At 44.0% G+C, this 26,954-nt stretch overlaps 5 protein-coding genes across 5 annotated transcripts; 1 reads left to right on the top strand and 4 right to left on the bottom strand.

Moving 5' to 3' along the window:
- Positions 1-82: 82 nt before the first annotated feature.
- elob (elongin B) lies at positions 83-4,382 on the bottom strand. Its single transcript, XM_084036312.1, has 4 exons — positions 4,328-4,382; positions 2,369-2,503; positions 1,664-1,772; positions 83-1,523 (listed from the first exon to the last, which is right to left on the bottom strand). The coding sequence occupies exons 1-4, from the start codon at positions 4,328-4,330 to the stop codon at positions 1,411-1,413; spliced, it is 360 nt and encodes a 119-aa protein (XP_083892438.1). The 5' UTR covers positions 4,331-4,382; the 3' UTR covers positions 83-1,410.
- Positions 4,383-6,290: 1,908 nt separating this feature from the next.
- Positions 6,291-10,066, bottom strand: LOC311031402 (uncharacterized protein). Its single transcript, XM_084037717.1, has 12 exons — positions 9,800-10,066; positions 9,118-9,319; positions 8,974-9,006; positions 8,683-8,789; positions 8,416-8,527; positions 8,255-8,287; positions 8,117-8,149; positions 7,678-7,911; positions 6,951-7,054; positions 6,710-6,875; positions 6,560-6,622; positions 6,291-6,398 (listed from the first exon to the last, which is right to left on the bottom strand). The coding sequence occupies exons 1-11, from the start codon at positions 9,862-9,864 to the stop codon at positions 6,578-6,580; spliced, it is 1,134 nt and encodes a 377-aa protein (XP_083893843.1). The 5' UTR covers positions 9,865-10,066; the 3' UTR covers positions 6,291-6,398; positions 6,560-6,577.
- Positions 10,067-10,297: 231 nt separating this feature from the next.
- rusf1 (RUS family member 1) lies at positions 10,298-13,674 on the bottom strand. The gene is made up of 14 exons (XM_084037716.1): positions 13,368-13,674; positions 12,951-13,028; positions 12,763-12,877; positions 12,647-12,692; positions 12,496-12,528; positions 12,317-12,422; positions 12,137-12,238; positions 11,967-12,037; positions 11,701-11,885; positions 11,451-11,508; positions 11,303-11,367; positions 10,929-11,051; positions 10,782-10,847; positions 10,298-10,692 (listed from the first exon to the last, which is right to left on the bottom strand). Exons 1-14 carry the CDS (start codon positions 13,527-13,529, stop codon positions 10,607-10,609), a joined length of 1,296 nt encoding a protein of 431 aa, XP_083893842.1. The 5' UTR covers positions 13,530-13,674; the 3' UTR covers positions 10,298-10,606.
- Positions 13,675-14,279: 605 nt separating this feature from the next.
- Positions 14,280-17,945, top strand: LOC311030527 (transmembrane protein 265-like). The gene is made up of 3 exons (XM_084036311.1): positions 14,280-15,204; positions 16,270-16,490; positions 17,014-17,945. Exons 2-3 carry the CDS (start codon positions 16,272-16,274, stop codon positions 17,164-17,166), a joined length of 372 nt encoding a protein of 123 aa, XP_083892437.1. The 5' UTR covers positions 14,280-15,204; positions 16,270-16,271; the 3' UTR covers positions 17,167-17,945.
- On the bottom strand, positions 17,701-26,884 carry prr14 (proline rich 14). Its single transcript, XM_084036286.1, has 11 exons — positions 26,790-26,884; positions 25,875-25,903; positions 25,569-25,750; positions 24,134-24,272; positions 23,996-24,055; positions 23,225-23,265; positions 20,249-22,987; positions 20,045-20,177; positions 19,836-19,945; positions 19,475-19,543; positions 17,701-19,106 (listed from the first exon to the last, which is right to left on the bottom strand). The coding sequence occupies exons 3-11, from the start codon at positions 25,709-25,711 to the stop codon at positions 18,815-18,817; spliced, it is 3,726 nt and encodes a 1,241-aa protein (XP_083892412.1). The 5' UTR covers positions 25,712-25,750; positions 25,875-25,903; positions 26,790-26,884; the 3' UTR covers positions 17,701-18,814.
- Positions 26,885-26,954: the final 70 nt, after the last annotated feature.

Below are 26,954 nucleotides of genomic sequence, written 5' to 3' on the forward strand. Positions count from 1 at the left end.
CAAAAAAATAATACAATATTGTGTTTATGGGTCAACCGTTGTCTTTATACACATAGAAAAAAGACTCCACAGAGCACAGCGCTGAAAAACAGTCGTTTTTAATGTTAAATCAGTTACAAGTGCAACTTGGATCATGTCCCACTGTTTAACAGCCTCAATTTGCAAATGTTAAAGTCAACAATATCATTCAACAACCGCAGGCCAGAATATACTTCACTGTTGTAACAAATGGAGGTTAATGGAGTTTCTAAATTGTCTTTTTTTTTTACTTCAGTTTGATGTGCAGAGGACTTCATTTCTAATCCCCCCATTGATTTGAAGGGAAACTGTATTAATGTTGCAGCATGAACTAAACCTAAATGGGCAGTGATTCTGGGACAACGCAGAGTCAAATGTGCAGCCGATGACACCCAGGCCTGGTTCATGTCTCATCACATGAAAACTACCTGTTTAAACTTATTATACACAATTAGCCCCACTGAGTCAAGTCAGGAAGAGAGGGCATCGGCTACGTTCAAACACTGGAGAGGAACGTTAGTCAGTCCTCCCTTTGTAACCAAGGTACGACTTTAAATAATCATCACTATTAATCGGTTTTGATTGCTGCTCTGCCTGTCTGACATTACATTTTCAACAGCAGGTCCACGCCAGCGTTACGTGTGTTGTAGATCCCCACGACTGAGTGCCTTCAGTCTCAGTAACTTCTGTGAGCAGAAACAGTAGGAAAACTACAACTACTGATAGGCAAAGTACCAAGAAATGTCCATCTTAATGCCAGATCTCCTGCCAACGAGAATCTGTTTTTATCTCAGATCCATATTTTCCAAAATGTTTGAAACACAGATAGTAACTCAGAAATTCACAAACTCCTAACTACTGTTGTGACACACATCCAGGCCAAAGACCGAAAGACGTGTTCAATCCTAGTAATATTTTAATAAAGAAACACACAAACATAAAAGCCAGAAAATGTCACACCTCATCGACTCTCACGTTTAAGCCAGCAAAATAAAAAACACGAGTAAGGCAGCGACAACCTTACCCCAAATAAAGACTAGAATTAATTAAATACGAGGTACATTTTTTTATGTTCAGCCGTAACCAATCCCACGGATTGACAGTGTTGAGACGAGTCCGTCAGGTATCTCTGAAGGGTCTGGTGTGAAATTATCAATTTATCTAGCATGCGTTCACCGATTTCAGAACAAATGAACCTCTTTGAAGCACCCACCCTCACATTTACGACGAGGGGAATCCGTGTTTGTAATTGTTTGTGCCCAGCTGAAGATCTGTGGTGGGCGAGGTAAAACCCACCCGCGGAGGCATCACATCCCAAAATTCTACCCTCCCTCCCCCCGTGCATCATCCCTCCGATCCCCTGTGCGTCCCTCTCGATCCCTGCCCCCTCCCTCACTGTACAGCCTGCTCATTGGCTGTGCTGCCCGAGTCCTGGGGCTTCATGACGTCAGGGAGCTCTGGGGGAGTGGAGAAAGACTCGACCCTCAGCTGCTCGAATGAATCATCTGAGAGAACGACAGAGAAAGTGACAACGTGAAAAAGAGACGGAGAAGATGCACAACAAGAGGAAACAAGAAGAAAGTCAGAACAACAACACAAACTGAAAATGTTCTCATGCGGGTTGATTAAAGGGCGAAGTACTTACCACCCAGACGGAAAGCTAATCCCACCGTGGCCGGAGCCTGAGGTCGGGCAGTTTGATTTGTAAAGCCACAATTTCCAAGAGTTTGGCCGTCATTAAGCATCACGTCATCCTGGTGAAGAACATTTTAAAAGAGTAAAATCAGAAGTATGAACCACGTTTTTATCTTCCATGTTTGTATTCAATGTCAGGTAAGTATTAAGCTGGAAGAATCCTGTAATGTTGGGAAATGATGTTGTTTAAAAGTCGCCAGAGCTTTTGACTTTCTAACACTGATAGAGGTGGGTGACATTGATTAAGTGAACTTCTATATGTATATTATGATTTAATCAACTCTATTGTGAGTTTTTAATTCACTCACTCCCAGAAGCAGAAGCATCCCGGGAATCCTGGGAAATTTACTTGTTTTTTTAGGTATAACTTCAGCTTCAGTCAATACACATTAGGCACCATGTCGATGTATTGTAACATTACACACATAGCTGGCTGGAAGAGAACCAGAGATATTGAAGAGATAACCAACTCATAACAATATTAGGACTGCAATGTGAGGAGCGACTGTGCTAAAGCGTGAATGTGAACTCTCATATTGCTCTAAAGATTGCTCAGGTTGGTGTGTGCAACAACTAGAACAAAGCAGGAAGCCGTTAGCTGTCTGTGCGTGGTTCATTAAAAGAGGGCTTTTCACTACTACGACAGGTAAATCACCTTGTAAAGTCTCTGTTCTTCAGGGGGCCGTTTTAAAATGCCTTCCACAATGCGCTTCAGTTCATAGACTGTGGTCGACTCTTTGGCATCTGTGAAGATGGTCGTCTTGTGACGTCGGATCATTAGAAACACATCCTGGAGGGAGATCGAGTGACAGGAAAGAGTGGAAATTAGACACCGATGACTCCCGAGAATGTTCACATCAGAAAAACGGCATTGTTGACCTTGTAGATTGTGTTCCCTGAACCCGGATGAACCCGAATCTCTGGTGGCAGATTTCACACTGAACCTTGCCATATATCTGTTCCACCGTCAACTTCAAACACAGAAGTCCCAATAACAAATAGCTAATTTAACTATTATCTACCCATTACTGGCTGTCTCTGGTAAAACCTCCAGAAAGTGACACTCAGCAGAGAGAAGCTTTATCTTTTGCATAGTGATGGAAGAAGTATTCAGATCATTTACTAATATCAGTCTGTGAAAATACTCCACTACAAGGGAAAGTCTTGTATTTGCACCTAAAGTAAGTGTGTAAGTATTGTCAGCTTATGTAAGACTGAAAATAAAAGTGTGTCACTGTGCAGTAAATGTTACTTTCTCAGACCATAAAGGAACATTAACCTTTCAGTTGATCACACATCTGGAGACATGTGGTTTTCACTAAAAGGTACAATGATCTGAAAACTAACTAAACTCATCTGCCGTTTGACAGGTTTTTCCTTGTTGAGCAAAGAAGCCACAACAGCATTTTGTTGCACACCCCTGTGTTGCACAATGACAACCAATTATCCTCGAACCCTTGATTGATCACGCAGACAATCAATATGACAGCAATTGAATTAAATTAAACAAACGTTAAAGCAACTTAGGAAGTATCCAACTCTGTACTAGCTGGGTAACAGGTGATCAAATCAAAACCTTTAGATTACAACATCCGAATAAAAAAACTGCCATTACATATAATTAATAAGAAACCAGGGTTTAAAAGGTATATTTCCTACAAAGACACCAATACCAATGTCTCTCTGAATAGAAACACCAAACCTGGCTGCGAGAGGGTTTTCCTGTTCATACATCACTGCCTATAAATATCATCGTCTATCATTTGTTCTGCAATAAACAAAAGGCCGATATGTTTGACAGGATTAGCCACTGGCTAACTGCTGCTAACTCTGTTGAGGTGGCAGCAGGAGTGCTGAAGCCTACCGGGACTACAGTTTGGGAACTATGCTAGTTGATAAGCCTGTTAACACACACAACAAGCCGGTCCGGCTCCACAGAGTAGCACCGATCTCTGCGTCGATGCGTTTAAAGACACGCAGAGCAGCTGCCGGCTAGCGTCACGTAGGGCTGACGTTAGCATAGCCGCGGCTACTGAACTAGCCGTGAAACTGTTAGCTGAATTAGCTTCCTCCGTCTGTAGAGATCCTGCCAACGTACACCAAACAAAACTGCGTGTCCCCTCACTGTTTAAGTCGCTCAAAGTTTGTTTCGTGTGTTGCTTTAAATCTGTTGACAGGCGACAAACGTTAGCCGCTACTTGACAACTTCAGGTAGCGTTAGCTTCTCCGCGGCTAACTAGCTAGCCGTTTCATCAACAGCAAAGTTCCAGCTAAAAAAAATGAGCTGTCACTCAGTCAAAACGAGGTTACTTCATACGCCCTTTTCGTCTGGGCCCTTCTTTACCAACCTTGCTATCGACCCGAGCGTTTTAAAGCAGAGTTAGCTTGAGCTACAATGTTGACGTTAACCAATTTAAGGAAGCTAAGCCTAGCTAGCAGCGGTTAGCTAAACAAAGACATCCGCCTTCGGATGGTGTTATTTTATGGCGGGCCCGCTTCGGCTACTGACGGCACACATCTTAACGCGTAGAGAATCACTTCATGACAAAACAACTAAGGTTTGTCGAGTCAACAGGCCACTACATTTGGAGCTGTATCTGTTTTCCTCACTCACCATTTCTTGCGGTTGGTTGCGCACAGAAAAAAAACGCCTCCACCGCACAGCGACAACTGTGAGATCACAGCAGCGTCACCACGCCTGTAACACCATACTCGGCCAGCAGGTGGCGGCGGTGGCACCAGCTGCTGGTGCTGCAGCTTCTTCTTCTTCTTTGCACTTTGAATTGCCCTGTTGTTGAAAGGTGCTATACAAATACAATTGCCTTGCCTTCAAAATAAATATATAAACAATAAGAAAATGAAATGCATGCAAAATAATAAGTAGCCTACAAATAAATACTAAAAAGGGGAATATATATATATATAAAGGGCACACATTATAATTGTATCATTACATATATTTTTCATGCATGCACTCCGTCATGATGATAATAAGTCATTTCCCCCGTATAGTATGTCATTCGTGGTCCTGCCGGTATGTGATGTCAACACTATAGGCCTTTTTTTTAATTACCTGGACTGTAGGGTCCCTGAACTACTCATATTCATTAACTATGTCACATGTTTTGAGTGGCAGCTTAAGATACCTGCACAACAGCAACACAGCTTTGTAGGATCAAAGAGCTTCATCAGACCCGATGCACTACTTCCTTCATCATGTCTGCCCTCCTGGTGCAACCAACCTCCTCCTTTCTCTGTGGGAGGACTCAACCTCCTCCTTCCTCTGTGGGAGGACTCAACCTCCTCCTTTCAGCCCCAAAGCAGCTGTCGCTGCAGAGACAGCTGAACTGAAAGCAGCTGAGAAAAACAAATCGAGTGAAGTGCCACAACCACTTTATCCGGTTCCTGACGTTGTGTCTTGGTTGGTCAGCGTTCCTTTCATATGATAAGAGATGAAAACGGATAAAAACATATACTTTTGTTTTATCTTTAAAAATAAGAATAATCACTTTTTATACAGATGCAACTCAGACATAACAGGTGTGATTCCTCTGTTGCAGGTGCCCTACTGTACATACTGGGGACTGCATGCTACAATGGTTTTAAAGGAGTCATAACCTGGTTTTATACGTATCCAGCCCCCCTTGGATCGCTTTGGATCAATTCGTAAAACTTATTAGAAAAAAAAAAAAATAATTTTAATCAAACATTGAGCTTGTTCTGACCCTTTTTCGTACCGCGATTTTATCACGCGAGATTACGCGCGAGGTTTTGACTGGTCCGGATGTGCATTGTATAATATGTAATGAGGCGCGCGTTGAAGCCGGGGGGGGGCTTGCCTGCATGCAGACTCCAAAACATAATGGCGGCGCTTCGGCGATTTCAGGTAGTGGACGGGGCGGGGTTGGGTGGTGAAAGAGGGGTGGGCTTATGCAAGTAGCCGCCACGGTGACGTCACCGAAGGCGCAGAATCAAAATCTCGTGCTTTAGGAATGCACACCCTTGTGTGCTATTCCTGTTCGGAAAAAGAGCAGAAGCGAAAAAACGGCGCCACTTTCAAACTCCAGCCTTTCAGGCAAGTTTCAACTGAGGTCAAACACAGATATGCATGTTTTAACAAGAGAAATTGCGATTTCCTGGTGATGACTCCTTTAAGTTAAGAACACAGATTACTCAAGAGCATTTGTGTAGTCTAATTTGGCATCTCACTTATTTAATCACAACAATTCTTGTTTAAACCAAGTTTATTTACATGTTTTACATTTCATACAAATAAAAAAACAAGAACTAATCAGGCACAGCGGCCTTGAAAATAGAAACCAATCCTGATGTAACAGTGTCGTATCTCCCGGACTACGACTCAACATCCCTTTTGTCTAAACTTTTGCTCCAATACAATCTTAAAGTACAGAAATGCAGGCTCGGTCATTCTGCTTCATTTTTAAAGCATTTTTAAGACAATTCAGAATGTAAATTCTGAAATAAATGATATCCCAAAATAAGATACAAGCATGAAAATTGCCTTCTACTGTGCTGGTGGACAAGAGGTTTGAGTTACCACGGTTCCACTGTGGCCATGAAGTACTGACCAACTCCAGCACCTTTCCAGGACAATCCATGAACGTACTCTTCCTCCTCGGTTTGCTGAGAAAACTGAGCCCAGATTGATTCCCACATCAACTGACCTGAAAAATAATAATACTGAGTGAGGCAACTTGTACATGATGCGTTAGTAAAATCCCCTATAACTAGTGAAACTGCTCTGAGACCTGAAGACACACAGAGAAAATGTGAATATTATCCAAAATTAAAGTATGTACTGGTGAAAAAATGATATTCAACTCACCAAAAAAACGTTATATATCTATCGAACCACGAAAGCACTCTCTAGGATCTTGGCGTACTCATACTGTGGAACAAAGAGGCAAGAACACAAGCATCATTTTACCGTTTCTATCAAACAGAAGACATTAAAATGTTGAAAACGTGCGTTTACATTCAGGCCTCGGGGGGACCGGATGGGCTCCAGTCCTTTACAGCACAGCATTGAAAAAGGCCGCTCCTTGGTCTTGGAATGCTCTTTGAAACACAGACTGAAGACCTTGGCAGGCATGTAGACATCCCAGTCAGCTGCGTGCTCCTCCATCAGATCACTAACCATCCTGTTGGGGAGCAGCAACATGTCATCAGACACGTTGATGCTTTACGGCCAATATGATGATATTATAAGTACAGACCTGTCAATCAGTTGCTGTGTGATCAAATCCACGGTGCCCGTCTGCTGGTGATAGACCACCAGAGCAACGGTGACCTTCAGCTGATCTTTCAGCTCTCTGTTGATCTGGCATGGGGACACGGTCACACGGTACATCTATGTGAGACACTGACCAGGACACATTATTATACCGTTAAATATACTTTTAAAGTATAATAAACCCCCTTCTCCTGGCTAGAGTCCGTTAGGTTCTCATAGAAGCTGAAACGTAGGGTTTTCTGTGCTGATTCTACAGGGGTTTCTACTTGCAGGGAGTCAAGATTGCCACGTTTACAGCTTGTGTGTCTTCACAGTCATCACAACAGGGTTACACTCTTATGAGGGTTATATAACAATAAACCACTATGACTGTGTTTGAGGAAGGCGTGTTTGATTGTTTGGTCTTCAGGAACTTCCGTAATAAAAGGTGGGATCTGTCAGATTACATGTTGGTAGAGCACGCCCACCCCGGCTACCCAGAGAATACAAATCCTGTAGAAACAGCCTGCAGCGCTTCATCGCATCCAACTACGACACCCTCACATTAAACTGGATGTGGGAAGAACAGATTCAAGCTCTCTGGCTCCATATAAACACTCGCTGAGGAATTCAACTACATTTCCATCAACACTGTTTGGAAATAAAAGATGTCAGTCTTCCTACTGAGCTCTACAACCATAATATGAGCACTTTTACCAGCATGCACTCACTTTGTGGACGATGTCATGAGGCAGTCTGGAGAGGATTCTGATTGGGTATCCAAAGTGTGCGATGACGTCCACAATGTGCTTGGCCACATCTGGCGGCAGGCACGACTGCATCGGCACAGCTTCCACCCACTTGGAGTAATAGTCCGTCACAGTCAGGATGTACTTGTGTCCGTTCAGTGTTTGGGGCAGCGGCCCTCGGACATCCAGGCCGAGCCACTGCCACGCCTCTTTCACCTGCCATCACAACGCCACAGCGTGCAGACACACCATGTGACAGCAGTAACAATGGCAACCACTTCAGTTTGTACTTAATGTATGTTCTATGTATGTTATTGCTACTGGATGCTTGAATTTCCTTCGGGATCAATAAAGTATCTATCTATCTATCTATCCATCTATCTATGGTGCAACACATTCAGGTAATCGTGTTGTAACTTACCTCTATCACCTTCTCTGGATCTTCACAGTCTGTCTGTGAACATTACAGACGAGTGCTTGATTAAAAAGCTTCATGATATAGAAGTTTAGGAGTATTAAAGACAAAACACTGTAGTTTACAACCATGAGAACTGCTTACACTCAAATCATCATCTGGAGCCCACTGGATATCCTGTTGGTGTAAAAAACAACACATGAACATACGGACATATCAGTATAAACGCTCAGAAACTACAATAATGAAGGTAAACATCTGACATATATATATATATATATATATATACATATAACACCACTTACCAAAGGTGTGCAGTAATCTCCATGGAAGAAATGTGGAAATGACTCTATCTTCATCAGCCCTTCATCGACTATAATCCTCCATTTGTCATTTGACTTCTGGGAGTCTTTGTCTCTGAACAGAAAACAGAAAGGTTTAACACTTTAGTCAGGCAACGATGTCTCTTCTTGTGTGTTTGGTCTTTTTTTTGGTAAATTAAATACACTTGAATTGTGCGGCGGTGGGGAGAAAACAGTGGAGGGTTAAGACCCCGGGTCATACTGGCTTACCCAGCAGGCTCTGCTTCTGTCTGGCTTGGCTCTTTGTCCTGGACTCTTCTCTTTGCTGTGGTAGGAGGGGATGATGGACTCGTCGGTGAGGCTTTAACACCGGCCGGCTGAGTTCACGATACAGAGAAACAACACACCGTTCAGAGATCTCATCTGATTGTGATCTGTAAGCAATGAACACACTGACTCCATGGTGTTAGAGTGAAGACAGAATGTATGTTAATATCCTTCATTTAAACAGAATTCCATGTTTTATTTAGGAGGAACAGTAAAATGTAAATATAATTTCACCTTCAGTCTCTTACTTCTTGGGTTGCTGGAAGCCTATATCAGTCAGGGGACAGTAATTATATAATTATCAGAGACGGATAAGAGGGTTTTTTAATGAAGCTGCTGGTTATTAAAGCATGAAAGCAGGTTGATCTACAGACAAACCTCTCGTTTCGCTGCATCGCCAGGGGATGGAAACAAGGTGGGAACTGCGTGTTCATGAAGTTTCACACATTTGCCTGTTCTGTCAATGTACTGCTCCTCGAAATGACTGATGCACAGCACAGAGAAGCGAGACGGGGTCCAGTCCTTCCACTTCATGCTGACCAGCCATTTCTTCAGCTTCCGGGGATTGTAGAGGGGAAACCTGTGGTAGAAGCACACAACTCATTAAAGCTGTCTCTTTATTCCAAAAACCACTACACTTAGACATCATCATCTACTATCATCCCAGAGAAGCCAGACAACAGAGCTGAGGTGCATTTGTATTATTCGATCCCAACGTTAGCTGCCTGCCTGCTCCAGTATCAACTCATGCAAACAGAGAAAAACTCTGATGAACAGAGAAAAACTCTGATAAACAGAGAAAATAGCAACCCGAGGAGCAGAAAGTGGGCAAAGTTTGGCAGTTTTGCCTGAAAATAAGTTGCCTGAATCAATTAAAGCTCTTCTTAAATTCGTATTAAAACAACACATTAAAACGAGCTGTAAAATGTGGACAGGGAAATAAAACACTAACAGTGGCTAAATAATGGGAATTATGCTGATGTTTATGTTAGCCTTACGTTAGCTAGCTTGACTACTACAAATCTGCCAGATAATCTGTGATAATGTGTTTCATACTTACTTAAAATACTTCACATCTGACTCACTGGAGCCTTCGCAGTTGTAGGCACATTTATATCTTCCCATTGAGTACACGCTTTCGTTCAATTTGGAAACAAACCGTTTTTATTGCTAGCATAGAGTTGTTTTGAGCGACAGGTCAAGTTAGCAATGATACAACAGTGTCATCCGGTCAGGATTTTCAAAATAAAGACACGTTTAGAGACTAACCCGTAAAATATACTCGATAATAATGAAATACTATTCGGAAGTGTATGTATATATATATATATATATATATATATATATATATATATATATATATATATACATATACACACTTGTCTTGTATCAATGTTGTTGAAAATTCAACAGCATTTGCTAAAAAAAAATATACTCAAGCCGTAAATTCTTTCCGCTTGAATGTACCGTTTCACAAACGGATGTTGTTTCTTCTTCGTGGTGTATTCAGCTGCACATGAACGACCTGCAGCGCCACTCTATGGATAAAAGATGGAAGTGCACCCAGTGATGTTTTATTTGTATGACACATTTGTACACAGGTTCAATCAGTCAGTGTATGTTTCATTTAAAAACAAAAAAAAGGAAACATGTGAAGCAATCTTTTGCTCACTGACCCTCCAGGTTTGAATTGGAATATTGCTGTAAAAATAGTTGAAATAGTCCCATACAAAAATACATGTTTCTTCTGTAGTTGTATCATACATGATGAGATTTAGCTGAAAACAGAAGGAATCAAACAAAAGATATATATAAAAAAATGTTGGGTCAACGTTTGACATTGTGATTAGAGTAATATGGCTGCAGCTCAGTTGGTCTTTGTTTTCCACTCGACCCTCCACTCATCCCAGTCCAGTAAAGTTCGTTTTACATCCCATCCTGCAGCTTCCACGGCTGGAATTTATCAAGCAAAAATCAACAATCACTCAGACGCTCAATAAAGTTGGTGGCTTGTAAGTTAAAACAGCTTTGTTTGCGCTCACCTTTGAGAAACGGATTGAAAATCGTTTCCATCAACTTGTGACTCTTGTGCACCAGTTCCCAGTTGCCTTTGTTAACAGAAAAAGCGGTTGAAGGTGAACAAGCTCTGTTATTAATGTAAAGTAAATGAATGGAGGTAAAGGCTTTACTTTGTGTCGGAGGCTCTCTGGAAGTCGGAGAGCTCAACATGCTGCTGAGCCACACAGCTTGGCACACCGCTCTGATTTCATCATGTACTGATGCTTCTGGTCCCAAACAAACACATACGCAGCCTGAGGGGAACACAGCAAAAACACATTTCAAGTATGTATGAAACCCGGTAGTAATCATTTCATATTTCCCCAGAGACGGAGATCATTGTGGGAGTTGTTGTCTTCCATCAACATGCGTTGACTCGGTCAAGAAGGCACCAAATTATAAATCTAGTTTACATTTCGACTACATATATGATCCACTTTCAAAACACATTCATGTTTCCACCGGAGAAGTCGTCCTTTAACACCGAGGATGAGAGAATACACACCATTCCGTTCTCCCAGTAGGTAAGGCATGTTGTTCTCCTTCAAAGCCAAGTTCAGTTCCTCTGGGCTACAAAATAATAAGCAACGTTATCCTAAACTGTGTCTGACTTTTATTACGTGACATTTTTCATCATATAAATGTGAAATTACCTCTGTACGACCTCCTGCAGCCTCACTCCCAGTTTGATTGGCACAGTTTTCCTAAACTCTGGGGGGAAACGGAAGAATCCATCATTTTGAAACAACAACAATAATACACTTTATTTATATAAGACAGGCTTTAAAAGGTAAAATAAATTGCACAGTGTTTATTAAATGAAGAGAGCGATGAAGTCATCATAATATATTCATATATTTTAATTATTTAGTTGGATACATCAAATAGTCGTGAAAAACTCACCAAAGAAAACCGGCTCTCTCCGATTGGCCTCCAGCGGACTCAGGATGCGTCCGTCTCTCAGGTACTGCTGCAGCACGATGGACAGCCGCGCCTCGTTCAAGGTTTCCATGACAACCGAGCGCACAGCCTTGTAGTTGGCAAACAGGTGGAGGAGGGTGAAGAGGAAGAAGAGGCCGAGAGTCAGTCTGAGGGGCAGAAGGAGAGTGATGAAGATGTGACAAACCCTTTAAAGAATCAGGTGTTTCTGGTGTTTTCTGGTCACTTACGTTGGATTATCGGTGACGAGCGGAATGAGCATCAAACTGACCAGCAGGCCAGCCAGATTCACCAACGTCTCCTGGGGGAATAAAAGACATGAGAGCATGATGGAGGGATGGAGGGATGGAGGGATGGAGGGAGGGAGGGATGAATGAATGACTGATGGGTGAAAAAGTACCTGACTGCCATCTTTGGCGGAGATGTCGGCCATGTTGTCTCTGCGAGCCTGATGAACGGTCAGAGCAGCTCTGGTCGCACCGCCTGCCACTCCAACGAGCGACTGGAGGACACAAACAGTCTAAGGTCAAGGTTCGCTTCCTTAGTTATTTGGATAAAAGCCTGTTTAAGTGATGATTACCTTGAATATTCCTGCAGTACACACAATCAGGGTGAAGCCAGCAGGAAAGTGCGGAGCCAATATTTCCATGAACATGGCAACGTCGTTGAGAACATCAGCAAAGAGTCTGGAAAGGAATGTAAAAAGTTTGACTGTGTTGATGATGAAGAGTGGACTGATATCCTTTATACTGAGGTTACCTCCATGTTTTGGCCTCAGAGTCCAGTTTGCTCCTGGAACGGGACAAAGAAGCTGATCAGCACAAATAGAAAAACATAACGGAGAGCTTCTACTGGATTACATCTCCAAAAACATTTATTACACTGAAAAAAGGCCAAAACGTGAGTGTACCCTTTCTGCCAAGCAAAGAGGATTCTTCCCAGCATGCCAGTTCCATCTGCAAAGGGAAACCATGAGTTTGTAAACCCGAACCTGTTTCATTTAAGGTGCTTTTAAGGAAGCATCACCTCTGAGGAGCCAGGTGACGGTGGCTGCAGCCACTGTTGCCTCCTGGTTTCCAACGCCGACCCCTCTGAGAGACGCCTGAGTGGCCAGCGTCCCCGACAGCGAGCTGGCGAACGCCTGTGGGAGACATGATGATGATGAAGAGGAGGAGGAGGTTCAATCAGACGTGTTGGTGCTTCATCTACTGTACCTGCACGGTATCCCAGAACTGGTAGTTCAGGTAATCACTGCTGACGCTCTCTGGGTAGCCTTGAGGCAGAAACACACTCTGGAATAAAAACACAACACAACGCATGTATTATTCACATCTGAAAAAGAGGAATTGAATGATTTAAGACTCTTTTTAATTAATATTATTAGTTATTATTGTTCAGTGTTGCGTCATAGGAGAGATGTGGATCCCAGCGGTGCAGTTTGGGCTCTAAGCGTTGGGTTTGTCTGTTAAATGATAACCCAGTAGAGGTCTGATCTCTTCTCTCTGGGATGAAGAGGAGCGTGTGTTGATGATGATGATCTTTATTACTGTGAAAACTCTGAAACAGGAAGCTGGTCCCGATTAGAGGACGTTTCTAGAACCATTAAAGCGTTCAGAGCGGAGATGTCTTACTTTAAACACGCCAACGACAGAGTTTCCTCTGGCTTCCCCTCCTCTCCCGTCTCTTCTCCGCTGCAGCACCGCGCCCTTCGCCACGTACTCCCACGGCTCCGCTCGGCCGTACCGCTCCGTGGCCAGAGCCGCGGCCGGAGCCGCGTCCCCCGCGGCCTCCATCCACACCTGAACCCAGCTCACGGTATCACAGCCCGGGGAGTGTTCCGTTAGAGCCCATGCTGGCTCAGTGCCGCGTCAAAGTCGGACGAAACCTCCGTGTCTGTTGTCCCCCGAAGAACTTCCGTGTTTACTTCCGCCCCCACAGCGTGGTGCGGCATGATTGGTCGATGATGGGTGTAGGGGCGGGGCTCCGACAAGCCGCCGGGAATCAACAAATAAAAGCCATTTCATTATAAATCTACATTATAGAGTCTAAATGCAACAATAAACACATACATTATACCTTCTATGAAATAAGTAAATTAATCATATTAATACATGCAAAATAAGAATAGTGACCCCGAGTTCACTGGAGTTTTATTTTAATTTAAAGAATATAAAGACTCTCAAACGTCTAACTTCACCGGTGGAAACATGAATCTGTATTGAAAGTGGGTCATGTATGTAGTTGAGATTTAAAACACATTTAGAAGTTGGTGCCTTCTTGACTGAGAAAAGACAGACAGTCCGATGAATTAGAAATGATTTAACCTTCTTTATCCCAATTAAACTTTTTAATTAATTAATAATTTGTTTATTTTGGATACATGACTGTTTGTAACAAAAGGTCAAAGCATTCAATATTTGTTGAGGTATTTCAGTCTTGACCAAAGTGGTGGGAGGTTTTAAAAGAAACTGATCCTGAATCTGTTCGGCTCCTGTTCTCCTGTTGGAAGACTGGAGATGTTGGTGTGACCCTCTTTGAGCATCCTGTCCTCGGCTCTCTCATCACCCTGAGAATGACCAAACTTTATTATTCCTATGAAGCCGAGTCATTCTGAGGTTTGACTGGATGCTGTTAAAAATTCCCCTGAGTAGAGTTTCTTGAAACAGAGAGGAATCCACCTTGACGTGATGATTACTCATCAGGACGTGATGCTGTTGAGGCACAATGATTGGATGAAAACGATCCCTCCCACGCTCTTCTCCACTGTGAGGAAAGATCCAGCTGTCTGCAGATGACAGGTAGACGGTGGGCGGCGTCATCTCTGAAAGAATGCAGTCAGGTAGACATGAATCAACCGTGCAGAACGGGGAGTGAATGTGTCTTATCTCCAAGTTCAGCCTGTTCAACACCAGATCCCAGAGAAGAGAGCCCGTCTCAAAGGGGTGAAGATGCCATGAACGGAAGATAAAACACTCTAGATGTGGTTAACAGGGGAACTGAGAACACAATGAGCCTGCAGGTTTGCCTCCGGGGCGAGACCAGTGCTGACACACCTCTCCCAAGTCCTCTGGAATGCTGTTAGGGAGAGAAGTGAGGGAACGGTAGTAACGCCGACTGTGACAGACGAAAGAAGGCAGGAAGCACAAGCTGCCGTTGAGAAGGAACAGTACGTGAGAAGCTGGTGTTGGTGTGTGGGAGGGAAAGAAAGCAAAGAAGGGAACGGGGCGTGGAAGTTTCACACAAGTTTCACCGTCCTGTCATTCAACAACTTATATGGCTCTGGGCTTCCAACGGGGACGGCTCGGTGTTTCGGGAGTCCCACGGTGTTTGGATGAACACGTGTGGAGATCCTGACAGAAAGTCCTCTTTAAAAGGAAGCTGTCACCTGAAACGGGACCACACACCTGCCTGCCATCTCATCAGGACTTTAACATCACTGTGAACAACACAGCTGAGGAGCTGCATCAGGTTCGTACTGTTTAAAGTAACCATTCAATCAGGTTTAATTGTGTTAATTGGGTCACTTTGATATCTCTTAATCAACCTTTTATCTGTGAGGACCAGATTTTACCTTTCTCAATGTTTTACTCACAGTCACAACAAATGATTCACCAGCCTTTTTACGCAGTGAAACTATGATTAACCCAGCTGATGCATTTCCCTGTCAGGGAGAAACACGCAGAGCAGGCCGGCACACACCTTTGATCAAATCTCAGATTAGATGTATCACAGCCGCGACACCTTCGCCAGCATTTCTTTCAAAGTGTGACATGTTTTTCAAGGTTTCTCGACACCGTGTTACTTTCTGTTTCACGTTGGGGAAACACCCAGTTCATCCCACCGGAGAGAGGAACCTGTTGGGACTCGTAGGAGACGTTCATGTTTAAACGGAGGTTGTCTGGCCCCGTTGCTGCTGTAGGCAACGGGTCAGTGTGTCAACCCTCTCTGGGAAACACATCAAACTGTCCAACGTCTAAATTAGAAGTAAACACGGGTCACAAGAGAAGCTCGGGGACACATTCCTGTTTTTAAGGCCAAACCACAGCAGCAGTGTGCACCACAGGGTTCCATTAAAGGGAAGGAACAGCCATTTATCACAAGGAGATCCAGTGGAAACCTTTGAATAGGTCTTATACCGGTCTGAAACAGCGTTATTATTCAGGTTGGATAATGGAGGGAGAGTCAGACATTATCTGGACTCAGTAATTGGAACGTGAACAGAAAGATTAACAGAATAGAAAAGACCAAACGCAATTTGAGTCTGGTCCATTGTGCCTGAACAATATGTTAAAATAAAACACACAAGCGGAGGGCGTTAAAGGACACAAATTTGAATTAACTAAACATTTACCTTCGAGGGCTCGCCCCTCACACAGAGGAGGAACCAGTTCATTACCTGTCCTTTATCTTCCAGAACAAACACGTCTATCAGCTGTGAACTAAACCAAAAGCAGCAATTCAGACAGAATTCAGCCCTCATTTGCAGCTTTCTTACTCAAAATACAGTTTTTAATAAGTTCTCATGTTTTGCAGAGATGTCTACTTCACCTCAGACCAATGTGACGGTGGAGGAAGAGCTGCCACTGAACACCATCGCCGGTTCAGGCAACACACAAGGCAACCATGTGGTGATCATCCCCGGGCCGTGTGGCGCCTCCTGCTGCCACGACAAGCATCACAGGAAGCTGGCCGTCTGCAGCATCATCTGTGGGATCTCCTGCATCGGAATCAAGGCTCTGATCAACTCAGTCAAGGTGCTTTTATGTGTCTTCACCTGTAGATCAACATTCCAGAGCCTGAAGCTGCACACAGACAGGTGCCCTGTTTACCCGGTCTGTGCTGGTCTGAACCCGAACCACTCAGGTCAGCAGGGACCTGCAAGGACATGCAAGGATTTCACTGCAGGTCTCTCAACAGGTTTGGGCTCCAGCACACGCCGGGCCCTCTCTAATAACACAAGAAACTGCTTACGAACATGATTTTCAAATGATTACATGTTTCAGAAGCCACCAGAGAAAATGTGACCCTACTTCTGGGTGTCAGTAACTCCGGCTATCAAACGTGGTCAAAGCAGATGGATGTCCATCAGGGTTCAGAGGTTAAGAGCAGCACTAAATCCTTAAGAGTGTGAAGCCTGACCTCTCCAGTCCAACGGGAGAAGCATCTCTCCGTCTGTGACATTTTGACAAATATGAAGCTCTTAAAACATGAAAAATGACTAACAACATAGGAAGCATTCTGATTGGACCCTCAAACGTCTTGTTCTTACATCAACAGGCCGAGACGACGACGGATCCACACACAGCTGTGCGGTTTTCAAAACGGGCCAGAAGGTTTGGCATCATCTCCATCGTGGTCTGGGTCTCCATTCTGGCTCTGACGCCCATCCTGATGGCTCTGATCTCATATCTGCTCACGTTTCAAGACTGACCACGCGATGCAGCGCTGCAACCAGAGGGGAGTGGATGTTTATGGACACGGACGGGACAAACCCCACGCCTGAACGCTGGAACACGTGAAGGAAACACAAAGAGCTTCTGGTGCTCATGAATGACTGCTGTTTACGCCTTCAGACTTCCTCTTAAGCGGTTATTTTATTACACAAGAACACATCACTCCAGAAAACATGTTTTTATATGCTGTCATATTTATTTAACAATATATGAACAATTCAATATCTAAATGACCATATAAAAATCCAGCATCGACTATAGTTTGAGACATGACGCTACATAACATATATGCATTATATATATATATATATATATTAAAGATTACAATGGTCATTCCCCAGTAACGACCCGATCCTGGATATTCTTAACGATATTCTGAGATACTGGACAAACTTCAGATACTACAGAAGTTAATAAATTAATCGGTCTGTGGATCTAAAAAGTAACGACTTGTTCATCAAGGATCGGGTCTCGACTGCCAGGAAAACGTGGCCATCATTACGTGGCACTATTGCATTGTTACCATATTTACTTTATTAACGTCAAATGTATCCATACGTTGTACTTTTATACAAACATATAAACTGAATTTTTTTCATAATAAAAAACCCTTTGTGCTCAGAGTTGCTTGAAGGATCTTAACGCGCTCACGGAAAACTGATTACAAATACAACGAAAAACACAAAAAACACGTATTTAAACATCTTACAGTTAAGGCAACTTCATCAAATTTGGCCAAAAAGAGAGAGAGAGAGACAGAGAGAGAGAGAGAGAGAGAGAGAGAGAGACAGACAGAGAGAGAGAGAGAGAGAGAGAGAGAGAGAGAGAGAGAGAGAGAGAGAAATAACATTTGCAATACAAATATAGACACCATAAAAGAATCCAGAGAACCACGGCGGAGTCTGGACACCATATTGTTTTCAAGTTATAGTTCATATAACAAAAAACCTTCAGCCATGAGATTTACAAACACAAATAAGTACTGAAAACGGAGGTGAATAAACCATATTAATATAAATCTGTGGCATGTTTGAAAATGATAATTCAGCATTTCATAAAATAGCTGCCTTAATGGGTTCATATACAATAATGCTGCGAGGTCAGGGCTATTATTAGGCTCTTTCAAACACGACAGAAGAACTCAGACTTCAGAGAGGAGACGGTATCATCGGTCACTCAGGGAGGAGGTGCAGATTTAACTCTGGATCAGTCGCAGATCAACTTGAAGAGACACTGAAAATGTGAAGATAGTAATGAAAGTAATGGGGAACTCCTGTTTGAGACATTTCTACTTCTCCACATAAGAACGTTTCCAGGGGAGAACTGGACCTGGACGGCAGGATTTGGTGAGATTACTGTGTAACGGATTTAACCACCATGTTAGACGTGAGGCTTGTGATGAACACTTCTTCAATTCACAGCCCATAAATGCTATAAAACACAATTCTTCAACAATAAGTCACCACGACAACCCAACACAGATTGTGCTGACACGCACAAAAAAAGAGCTGGAAGACTCACGCGTGAATCTTCATGTTGGAAACACTTTAGAAATACTTGTATCGACAGCATCACCTCTGGCAGGACATATTCTTTCATTGAACGGCTCTTTGAAGAGGCGTCTGTCACCTGTCCTCCTGGTCGATGGTCAACCACAAACTGAGCTGATCCAGCTTGGAGCAGAGCAGCGAGTCCACCTCCTGCACGCTGAGGGCCGGCTTGTCTCGGTGGAAGCCCCCCCGTCTCCTCCTGGAGGAGGAAACGCCCGCCTTCCCCACGCCGACCAGTGGCTTCTTTGGTTTTCGGACCTCCCCGGCATCCAGGAACTCCAGGAATCGTTTGAGGCGCCTCAGGCCGAACCAGGACTCGGAGCCGTTCCGGCGATTGAGCGGGACCTCGAATATGGTCTCCAGCCGGCTGAAACCCCAGAGAAAGTTGTAAAGCAGGTTATTATGTATCAGGATGCATGAGCGCCACCCTCTGGTCAAACTCTCGAGCAGCAACAATATGAAGCTGTTGAAGCTGCAGCTCATAGAAACCCACTCTAAAGTGTTTCCGTACTATCCCTTTAAGTGTAGTAAATTATTATTACATTAACTATAATTATATGCATTGTGTGTGTTTTGTGGTGCGTAACGGGCATCAAAGCATCACAGGAGACGGCTACAGTTCCTCTTAGTCTCGTCCACAACATGTTTACAGCGAGGCTGCGTACAAATATATATATATATATATATATATATATATATATATATTGATATATATTTATAATGTTGTAATCTTACCTTTCAGGGGGTTTGCTGAAATTCTTATTGGTGTAAATTTCTTCCAGACTAAACTCCTTCTTTTTCAGCCTGTGGTGTAACATGAAGGCAATCAGTCTGAATATTGATCAGTGTTGATAAGACATCAGACATGTATTAACACAGACTTAATATAACATTAAATGGTGGGGAAAGAGTATTTTTTGGCATTTTACACCGATTTTAAATTATTTGTTGAGACATGGTGAGAAAGTCCTTGTGTACGAGCTGCTATAACATAAAACAAACATCTGTATTGGCTGATGAAGGCAGCGAGATGCACTTAAAAGTCCCTTTCATTCATCACACATACTGATCAGCAGAGTGGATGTTGGGTATTCACCTGACGGCTTTGGGCAGGCCCATGGGTGTCAGGTTGTTCTGGGGTTTGGGTAAAGTCTTCCGTATCCTAATAGATGAAACCTTCCCTCGTTCCTCGTGCTTTTGCACCACCTGTGACGATGAACAAGAGCGTTACCAAAGTATAGTAAAACGACCCTACATAACACAACATGTCAGCTCTGAGTTACATTCATGTGAAATAAAGTATACCTTGATTTCTGAATCAGACAAAGCCTTTTCTTCCCTCAAAGCTATGTCGTCAAACTCATGACTGGACGAGCTTGTGTCCTCGCCATCATCCATCTCTTCACGTCGTCTTCTCTCCATCTCACACAGGTTCCCACTGCAAAGAAGCAGTCGGTTACAGCACAGCATCCTGGCGTCATCAAAGAGCTCATTAGAGAAGTGTGTTACCTGTTACTGTATTCCAGCGAAGCGGCACTAGAGGAGTCGATCCTTTGAAGGAAGATCAACGGGTACATCGGAGAGGAGGAGGAGGCGGGAGAGGGAAGGTGACTGGAAGTGCCGGGGCTGGCAGCAGCTCCTCTGCTCTCCACTTTCTTAGAAAGGAACGCCAGCGGACTTGAGAGGAAACCGGAAGCGAGAGCGGAGAGGGAAGCGCTGGGAGAAAGTGCTAGACCGGCAGACAGGCTGGCTGGGTCATACGGCAGAGATCTCCTGGATGGGTACACTTCCTTACGGAGGCAGAGAGGGGCGATCTCCCTCTCCACCTCCACACTGCTGACGGTGTGGCGACGGGCCCGCCGCAGGGCCTTGTGGGCTTGATGGAGAGAGGGAGTGTGGGAAGCCTGGTGCTGGTGCAGGGCGTGGACCCTGCTGTGATGGGGTGAATGTGTCCAGGGGACGTCATGGGGACGGAGGCAGGGGATCTCTGGGCAAGAGTAGCTACGCAGCAGGCGCCTTGACAAGTCCTTCTCCGACCAGGGTGAACTTGCAGGAGCCAGGTCTGCATCGCCAACAGTCACGGAGTTCGTCACCTCTTCACCTTCACGTGTCCTGCTGTGGAAACGCCTGCATTTTCTCCTTTGGCTATCTGCTCTCCTCGGCTTGGTGTTAACCCTTCCAGCACTCGACCTGAGCCCAGAGACACTCACACTGGCTTCAGCATCAGTGGGAAACACCTCATCGGACACAGAAGCAGGACTACTTTCTCTCCGTTTAACATCAAGACCGTCTCCATTAGGGTGGGAGGGTGAGGGAACAGGTTGTTCATTCATTTCAAAAGGTGTCATTTCAAAATATACAGGGTCCACTGAGATCTGACCTTCATTAGGCTGGTTTTCTTTGGCTTTCAAATCAAGGTTTTGGATACTTTGCGGTTGGTCTTGACTCCCGCCTGAAGCAGATGATTTAGCAAGTACTCTAACACTCCTTTTGGGTCTCTTGGACGGCTGGTCCAGTCCCTTCATCTCCTCTTTGTGAGAGGTATTACAACCCGTGGGTGTGGGCTCTAAAGGCTCCATTGATAGTGCTGAGGAGGTAGAGAACAAGGCGCCGTCCGACTCTGCGGTTGAACCCGACTGGACGGGTGACTTCCGTTTGGGCGGCTTCTTGTTTGTATCCCTGCGCTGGCTTGTGTTCTGCCTGAGCGGCTTCATAGCCGGGCGGATGAGGGCGTCCGACAGCGGCTCCAGCTGGGCTGCTTCTGTAGAGGCGATTTCCATCCTGGTTTCCACTTCCATACCGTTCTCAATATTTACATCAGGTTTCATCAGACCTGTCCTGGTCTTCAGCCTTCTGCCTGGACCACTGGGCTTCACCTGGCAGCTGCCGCCCTTCACATCACTCTCCGACACGCCGCTGCACTGATCCAGGGAGTAAACCGACATGGCATCAGAGGGACTTTCCGAGTGTGTGCTGAACACCATTTCATTTATTGTAGCAAACATTTCTTTTCCATTCTTATTAGCTCTTGTTGTAACAGCCAGCCTTTTTCGAGCAGGCTTTTCTACAACGGGGTTGGTCAACACAACGTCTCTTCTTGATGGTCTCAACATGCCAACGTCTGAAGCCACATTTAATACCTTGTGTCTTTGTGTCTCCTTTGTGCATTCATCTGCTGCCAATCTCTTCCTCTTCACCACGTCTTGGGGATGATAGTCCACTTCCACCCCCCTTTTTGCTCTCCCAAGTCCTGCAGCTGAATACGTTTCAGGGTGAAGCTGACAATCCAGCAGCTGAATATCCAAAGAGGGCATAGGAGTCCTTCCATTACTGTCATTTAGGTTATTCAGGTGGCTTGAGGGAAGCAAACTTTCTATTTTCCTGCCATCGCCGTCATCGCCGTCAGGCTGAGGACAGTCAGGATCAGGATGACAGACGGAGACAGCTTTGTTTGGTTTGACTGAATTCCTTCCTTCTTGCTTCGTCACTTTAGATGCTGAAGTCTTAAAGGTAACTTTCTTCACTCCAGATTTATTTACTGTACATTTCCTCGGCAGCGGTCTCTGCCGGAGAGTGAGCTTGCTTTTCTGCTCCTCAACAGCACTGGACGTCTTTAACATAGATTCATGTGAGGCACTTGCATCGACAGAAGGCAGCGTGGAGGACCTTCCAACGGACCCACCTGGTTCTGAACCTTCCTCAGGATCGATGCTGGCTGAAGGACGGCGTTGCAAAGGCACAGAATCAGGGGAGGTTATTGCACAGTCGTCTGCCTGTTCAGAGCCGTGTGTTGGCAACTCCTCATCAAACGATAATTTCTTTGAATATTTAAAAGCAACAGTTATTTCGTTTTGTGCGTCTTCTTCTTCATGGAGCCTCTGCTGATTCCCGTTCTCACGTTGTTCTTGTGCATGAAGCACCTCGCTGTGTTCAACATCGGACGCTCCATCGGCCTCCAGCTCAGACTCTTGGACTTTGACTGGATGGTCGGAGCGAGGCGGGGGACTGTTAGCTCTGAAGAGTTTAGCAGGACTCATGACTATCTCTGTGAAACTGGCCATCTTCGACTTGAATGACTGGAACAAGGGGCCGATTACCCATCCCTTCGGGGGAGACACATGATCAAAAGAGTGTCCAAGAGCCAATCCGCTGCACGTATCCATGTCAGATTTAGTGGTGTCGACGGCAAACTGCTCAACTACATTTTCCTCCGCGGAGACATTTGGTGGACTTTCCTGGTCCTTCTGCCTGAAAGGAAAAGGAAACCACAAGGCAGAAAACTTCAATATATCAAATTAAATATGACCATTACTACTGACCACTGATGACTGGTCTTTAGCTACAGTTTCATATGCAATGTTATGACACAATTTTATTTTATTTCATAATAAAACAAGCTGTTTTTAAGAAAACAAACACCATTTTCATTTTGATTAATTTCAAATGAATGATTATCATGCATGGATGAATTTGTATAACACTTACGTATTTTGGTGCTCTGTTGCAAAACTGATTTTAAATCCATTCTGCAAAAAAAATACATTAACAGTTTACAATTCCTTCAAGAACATGAATCAGTCTTGTTCTCATACAAGCAGCTAAACAAGAAACAAGAAAATGTTAAATGTTGCCGTCTGGGAAAAAAGGATTATTGGCCATTTTTCCATTTACAAAAGAAAAGACGTGATGAAATATTTTCCAAACCTTTCACTTTTGTTCAAAATAACATTATGAATTAGAAACATTTTTAAAAGATGCATTCATGATTTGAAGAAGTTCTCAAATGTGTTCAAAGACCAGGTATGAGATACAGGATACTCATACCAGTCAACTTACGACTCATTCATCTGGATTTATTCTGAAGCCTCTAAAATGTTGCAAAGGAAGGGAACGAGAAGACAATGCAGATAGATTGTAAACTGTAATCTATCGTGTTTCTGGGTCACATTAAGACACTCGATGCTTCTGTGTGTCCGATGCAGCAGACCGTGAAGGAGGATTAAAATCACCCAATTAACCCCCACACCCCGTTCACTGTACATGTTCACACACCGTACACACACACACCGTACACACACACACCGTACACACACACACCGTACGTACACACACCGTACACACACACACCGTACACACACACACCGTACGTACACACACACGCACGCACGAAAAAATGCCACCCAGACGTCCAGACAGACACCAAGAGACCAACAGAGGGTCGAGAGTGAGAACATCTAGAACAAGGAAAAGACTGACCTGCTTTTGTTCCTCGTGTACATGCGTGACTTCAACTCTTGGCTGCTTGGACTTCGACACCTAGAAATGAGAGAGATGTGTGAGCTTTGACTTATTTGAGGAGCATCTGAAGAAGATATGTGAAGTTCCTGCTCCTACCGGGTTCTCCCCTGGTCTCTCCGTGGGAGCCGGAGTGAGTCCGGATGCTTTCTGAGCCGCTCCGCTCTGCTTTTCAGGCGTTCTGATCTCGTGAAGGCGGCCACTCCTTCGGTGTTGAGATATTCCATTTTGTGCACAGCTGTGAATCAGGAAAATCAAATCAATATACAGCAACACTGTCCAAATAGAGTGAGAAAAAAAACGGTATTGTATGTTTAAAGATGCATGAAGCATCATGTATGAGTTTAAAATACTGATATGATAGGAAGCTGGAAGATCACGACTCCTGAAATGAATGTGAAGCAATCAGCCAGCTAGAGAGCGGACGCGTCAGTCTGTTGGACTTCTTGGAACTACAAAAACAAGTCGTGGCTGCTCAGTTAGAGAGCGAAGCTTCTTTTACCTCTGATGAACAACCTTTGGCAGCGTACAGACAGCGACTGCTGCGAGCAAACCGGACGACAGCCAAGACTTATTTTAGTCTGCCATCAAGTTACAAACGGAATGATCGTTAAGCAGCGACAGCTGATACGACCTGCCGCCACTCATTCGTCGTTTTGAACTGACGCGGCGGTCAGTGCTGGCTAAAAACCAGAAGCTGCTGGCTGGATGTTTTGTGCCCGGGTCTTTACTAATACGAGAGAAGACATAACAGATTAGTGACCGTCGTAGTGAGTGTAGCCAAATCATTTTTCATAATCACACGCTCTACTTTTCACCTTGATATGTAATGTACTGCAGAGCTTGGCTGTCATTATCAGGCTGAGGTGGAAAATACACGGTTCAGTAAAGAACGGGCCAGATTTTAATCAGCTTTATTTTAGCGGATGCCTTTGGATCGGGACATCCCTGATCTGTAGGAATAAGAAAATAGCTTAGAGTAATACCCTTACTCTAATTAGTATTTAGACGTATGACCCACATGTGCAACATGTCATATGAATACTTGTATTACTCGCCAACTGTGAACTGATGATTATTATCACATTTTCTGAGCATTTCTTCTAACATAACTTAGAGGGAAGGGAACATTTCCAGTGTGTTTTCTTCAGCTGACGTGAGGTGGTTTAACATCTACATCCAAGCTTTCAAACATCCACCTGCTGTTTGACCATTTCTTTCAGAATAAATCAGGCTTCCTACATTTCCTGTGAGATGGTTTGTGCAGCTCATCTCCGCTGGTGATTGAGGACATTTGCGTGGAAAGAAAACAGAGTGTTTTGTAACCGGGTTGCAGACATCTGTACACCAGATAAATTCCAATGGATGGAGATAATGTATTTTCCAAATCTCAGTAATAATGATTTATCAGATATTGGCAGATTATGCATGTCCTCTTTGTATCTGCAGGTCCTAAATCGTTCAGACTACAAAAGCAAGGAGGGGGAAATACATTTACAGCAAAAGAAAGCAAAAGGTGCCATGACAACTATACCTGGGAGTGGTGGAGGAAAGGGGGAGGAGAGGTGTTGGAGGCTCACTGTGGGGAGGTGCACTACAGAAACGGTTTGGGGTAATAACATGTTCATCCATTGGACAAACTATCTGAGGGAGCGAGTCAGAGGGATAAGTCAACATCCCCTAGCTCTCTCTCTCTCTCTGCTTGTCTGTCCTTCTCTGTAAATAACAACAACAAACATGCAGGGTATCATCAGGGTAGCATCGGGGTAGCATCAGGGTATCATCAGGGTAGCATCAAGTACAAGTACAACATAGGTCTTACAAATTCAGCTGCACTTACGTTTCTGATCTCTGGGACGGTGGTTTATTCTGAAAGGAAGGATAGCAACAACATCTCTTAATATAATATATCCAAGTAACAGTCCACACCCAAAGATATCCAGTTTACCGCTATAGAAAACAAAGAAAACCAGCAAATTCTCCCAGTTGAGAAGCTGATATTCGGAAATGTTGGCTTATTAACTTGACACATGTCCTGCTATTCCCTGGTTTATCATATTAAATGGAATATATTTGAGCTTTGGACCAACAAAACAAGACATTTGGAGATATGACCTCATACTCCAAGAAACAGGGACGGACATTTTCAGTATTATCTCATATTTAACAGCCCAAACATTAATCGATTAATCTAGAAAATCTGCCCTGTAATGCAACAAAGGTGAGAAACTAACTCGGCTACGTCTAATGTTAGATTTGCTAAAAACATTGCTGACTAAACTATATATATATATATATATATATATATATATATATATATATATATAGCTGATTAAAAAGCAGTTAATTTCATTGTATGTTTTCAATCAAATTGACTGGAATGGCAAAGTGAGCGAGGTCTAACTGCTGGAATTGTCTCATATTCAAACTTTTAATGTCCTATGCGAGCTAACGTATATTAGCATTAGCCTGCGCGTTACGTTGTTAGGTATGTTATAAAACGTCTACTATAACAATAAAACAATTGAGCGACATTTAAGCGGCGCTTTATTGAGACTCCCGGGAACACTGCGTGGTTTGGCTAACGCCGACATCCAGTGTGTGATACACGGTGTCTGCCCGGGGAATAGCCGTAGCCGGGAGCTGTCATCTCTCCTCGCGTTCAAGAGCTTTCCACGGAATAACTAGACACACTCGCGTTGCGCAGTTTGTTTGCACACGGTGATTGCGGCTAAATCCCAGTAAATAAACTCACCAGACGCGTTTCGCTGAGCCACAGTCTCGTATTCCGACCTCAGCGTAAACATGCCGGACGGCGCCCTACAGCGACTCGCAACGGCGTCCGTTTTAAGGGTACTAAGCGGACAGGCGGGTCGTCCAATCACAGCGCGAGTTCCTTTTCCGCCCGGAAAGGCTCGCT

This window comes from Eutrigla gurnardus (assembly GCF_963514095.1).
Source record: "Eutrigla gurnardus genome assembly, chromosome: 20".
Taxonomy (NCBI): domain Eukaryota; kingdom Metazoa; phylum Chordata; class Actinopteri; order Perciformes; family Triglidae; genus Eutrigla; species Eutrigla gurnardus.

Excerpts from the sequence above, each read along its gene's own strand:
- elob (XM_084036312.1), bottom strand. Across the intron at positions 1,773-2,368 it reads AAGAACAGAGACTTTACAAG|GATGACGTGATGCTTAATGA; the intron begins GTGATTTACCTG and ends GTTCTTCACCAG. Across the intron at positions 1,524-1,663 it reads ATTAGCTTTCCGTCTGGGTG|ATGATTCATTCGAGCAGCTG; the intron begins GTAAGTACTTCG and ends TCGTTCTCTCAG.
- LOC311030527 (XM_084036311.1), top strand. The coding sequence starts at position 16,272 with ATGTCTACTTCACCTCAGACCAATGTGACGGTGGAGGAAGAGCTGCCA. Across the intron at positions 16,491-17,013 it reads CTCTGATCAACTCAGTCAAG|GCCGAGACGACGACGGATCC; the intron begins GTGCTTTTATGT and ends TTACATCAACAG.
- LOC311031402 (XM_084037717.1), bottom strand. The coding sequence starts at position 9,864 with ATGGGAAGATATAAATGTGCCTACAACTGCGAAGGCTCCAGTGAGTCA. Across the intron at positions 8,288-8,415 it reads GAGATTACTGCACACCTTTG|GATATCCAGTGGGCTCCAGA; the intron begins GTAAGTGGTGTT and ends TTACACCAACAG. Across the intron at positions 6,876-6,950 it reads ACACAGCAACTGATTGACAG|GATGGTTAGTGATCTGATGG; the intron begins GTCTGTACTTAT and ends GCTCCCCAACAG.
- prr14 (XM_084036286.1), bottom strand. The coding sequence starts at position 25,711 with ATGTTGACTTATCCCTCTGACTCGCTCCCTCAGATAGTTTGTCCAATG. Across the intron at positions 22,988-23,224 it reads GCAACAGAGCACCAAAATAC|GCAGAAGGACCAGGAAAGTC; the intron begins GTAAGTGTTATA and ends TTTTCCTTTCAG. Across the intron at positions 20,178-20,248 it reads TCGCTGGAATACAGTAACAG|TGGGAACCTGTGTGAGATGG; the intron begins GTAACACACTTC and ends GCTTCTTTGCAG.
- rusf1 (XM_084037716.1), bottom strand. The coding sequence starts at position 13,529 with ATGGAGGCCGCGGGGGACGCGGCTCCGGCCGCGGCTCTGGCCACGGAG. Across the intron at positions 12,423-12,495 it reads TCTGAGGCCAAAACATGGAG|ACTCTTTGCTGATGTTCTCA; the intron begins GTAACCTCAGTA and ends ATTCCTTTCCAG. Across the intron at positions 11,509-11,700 it reads GAGAGAGCCGGTTTTCTTTG|AGTTTAGGAAAACTGTGCCA; the intron begins GTGAGTTTTTCA and ends GTTTCCCCCCAG.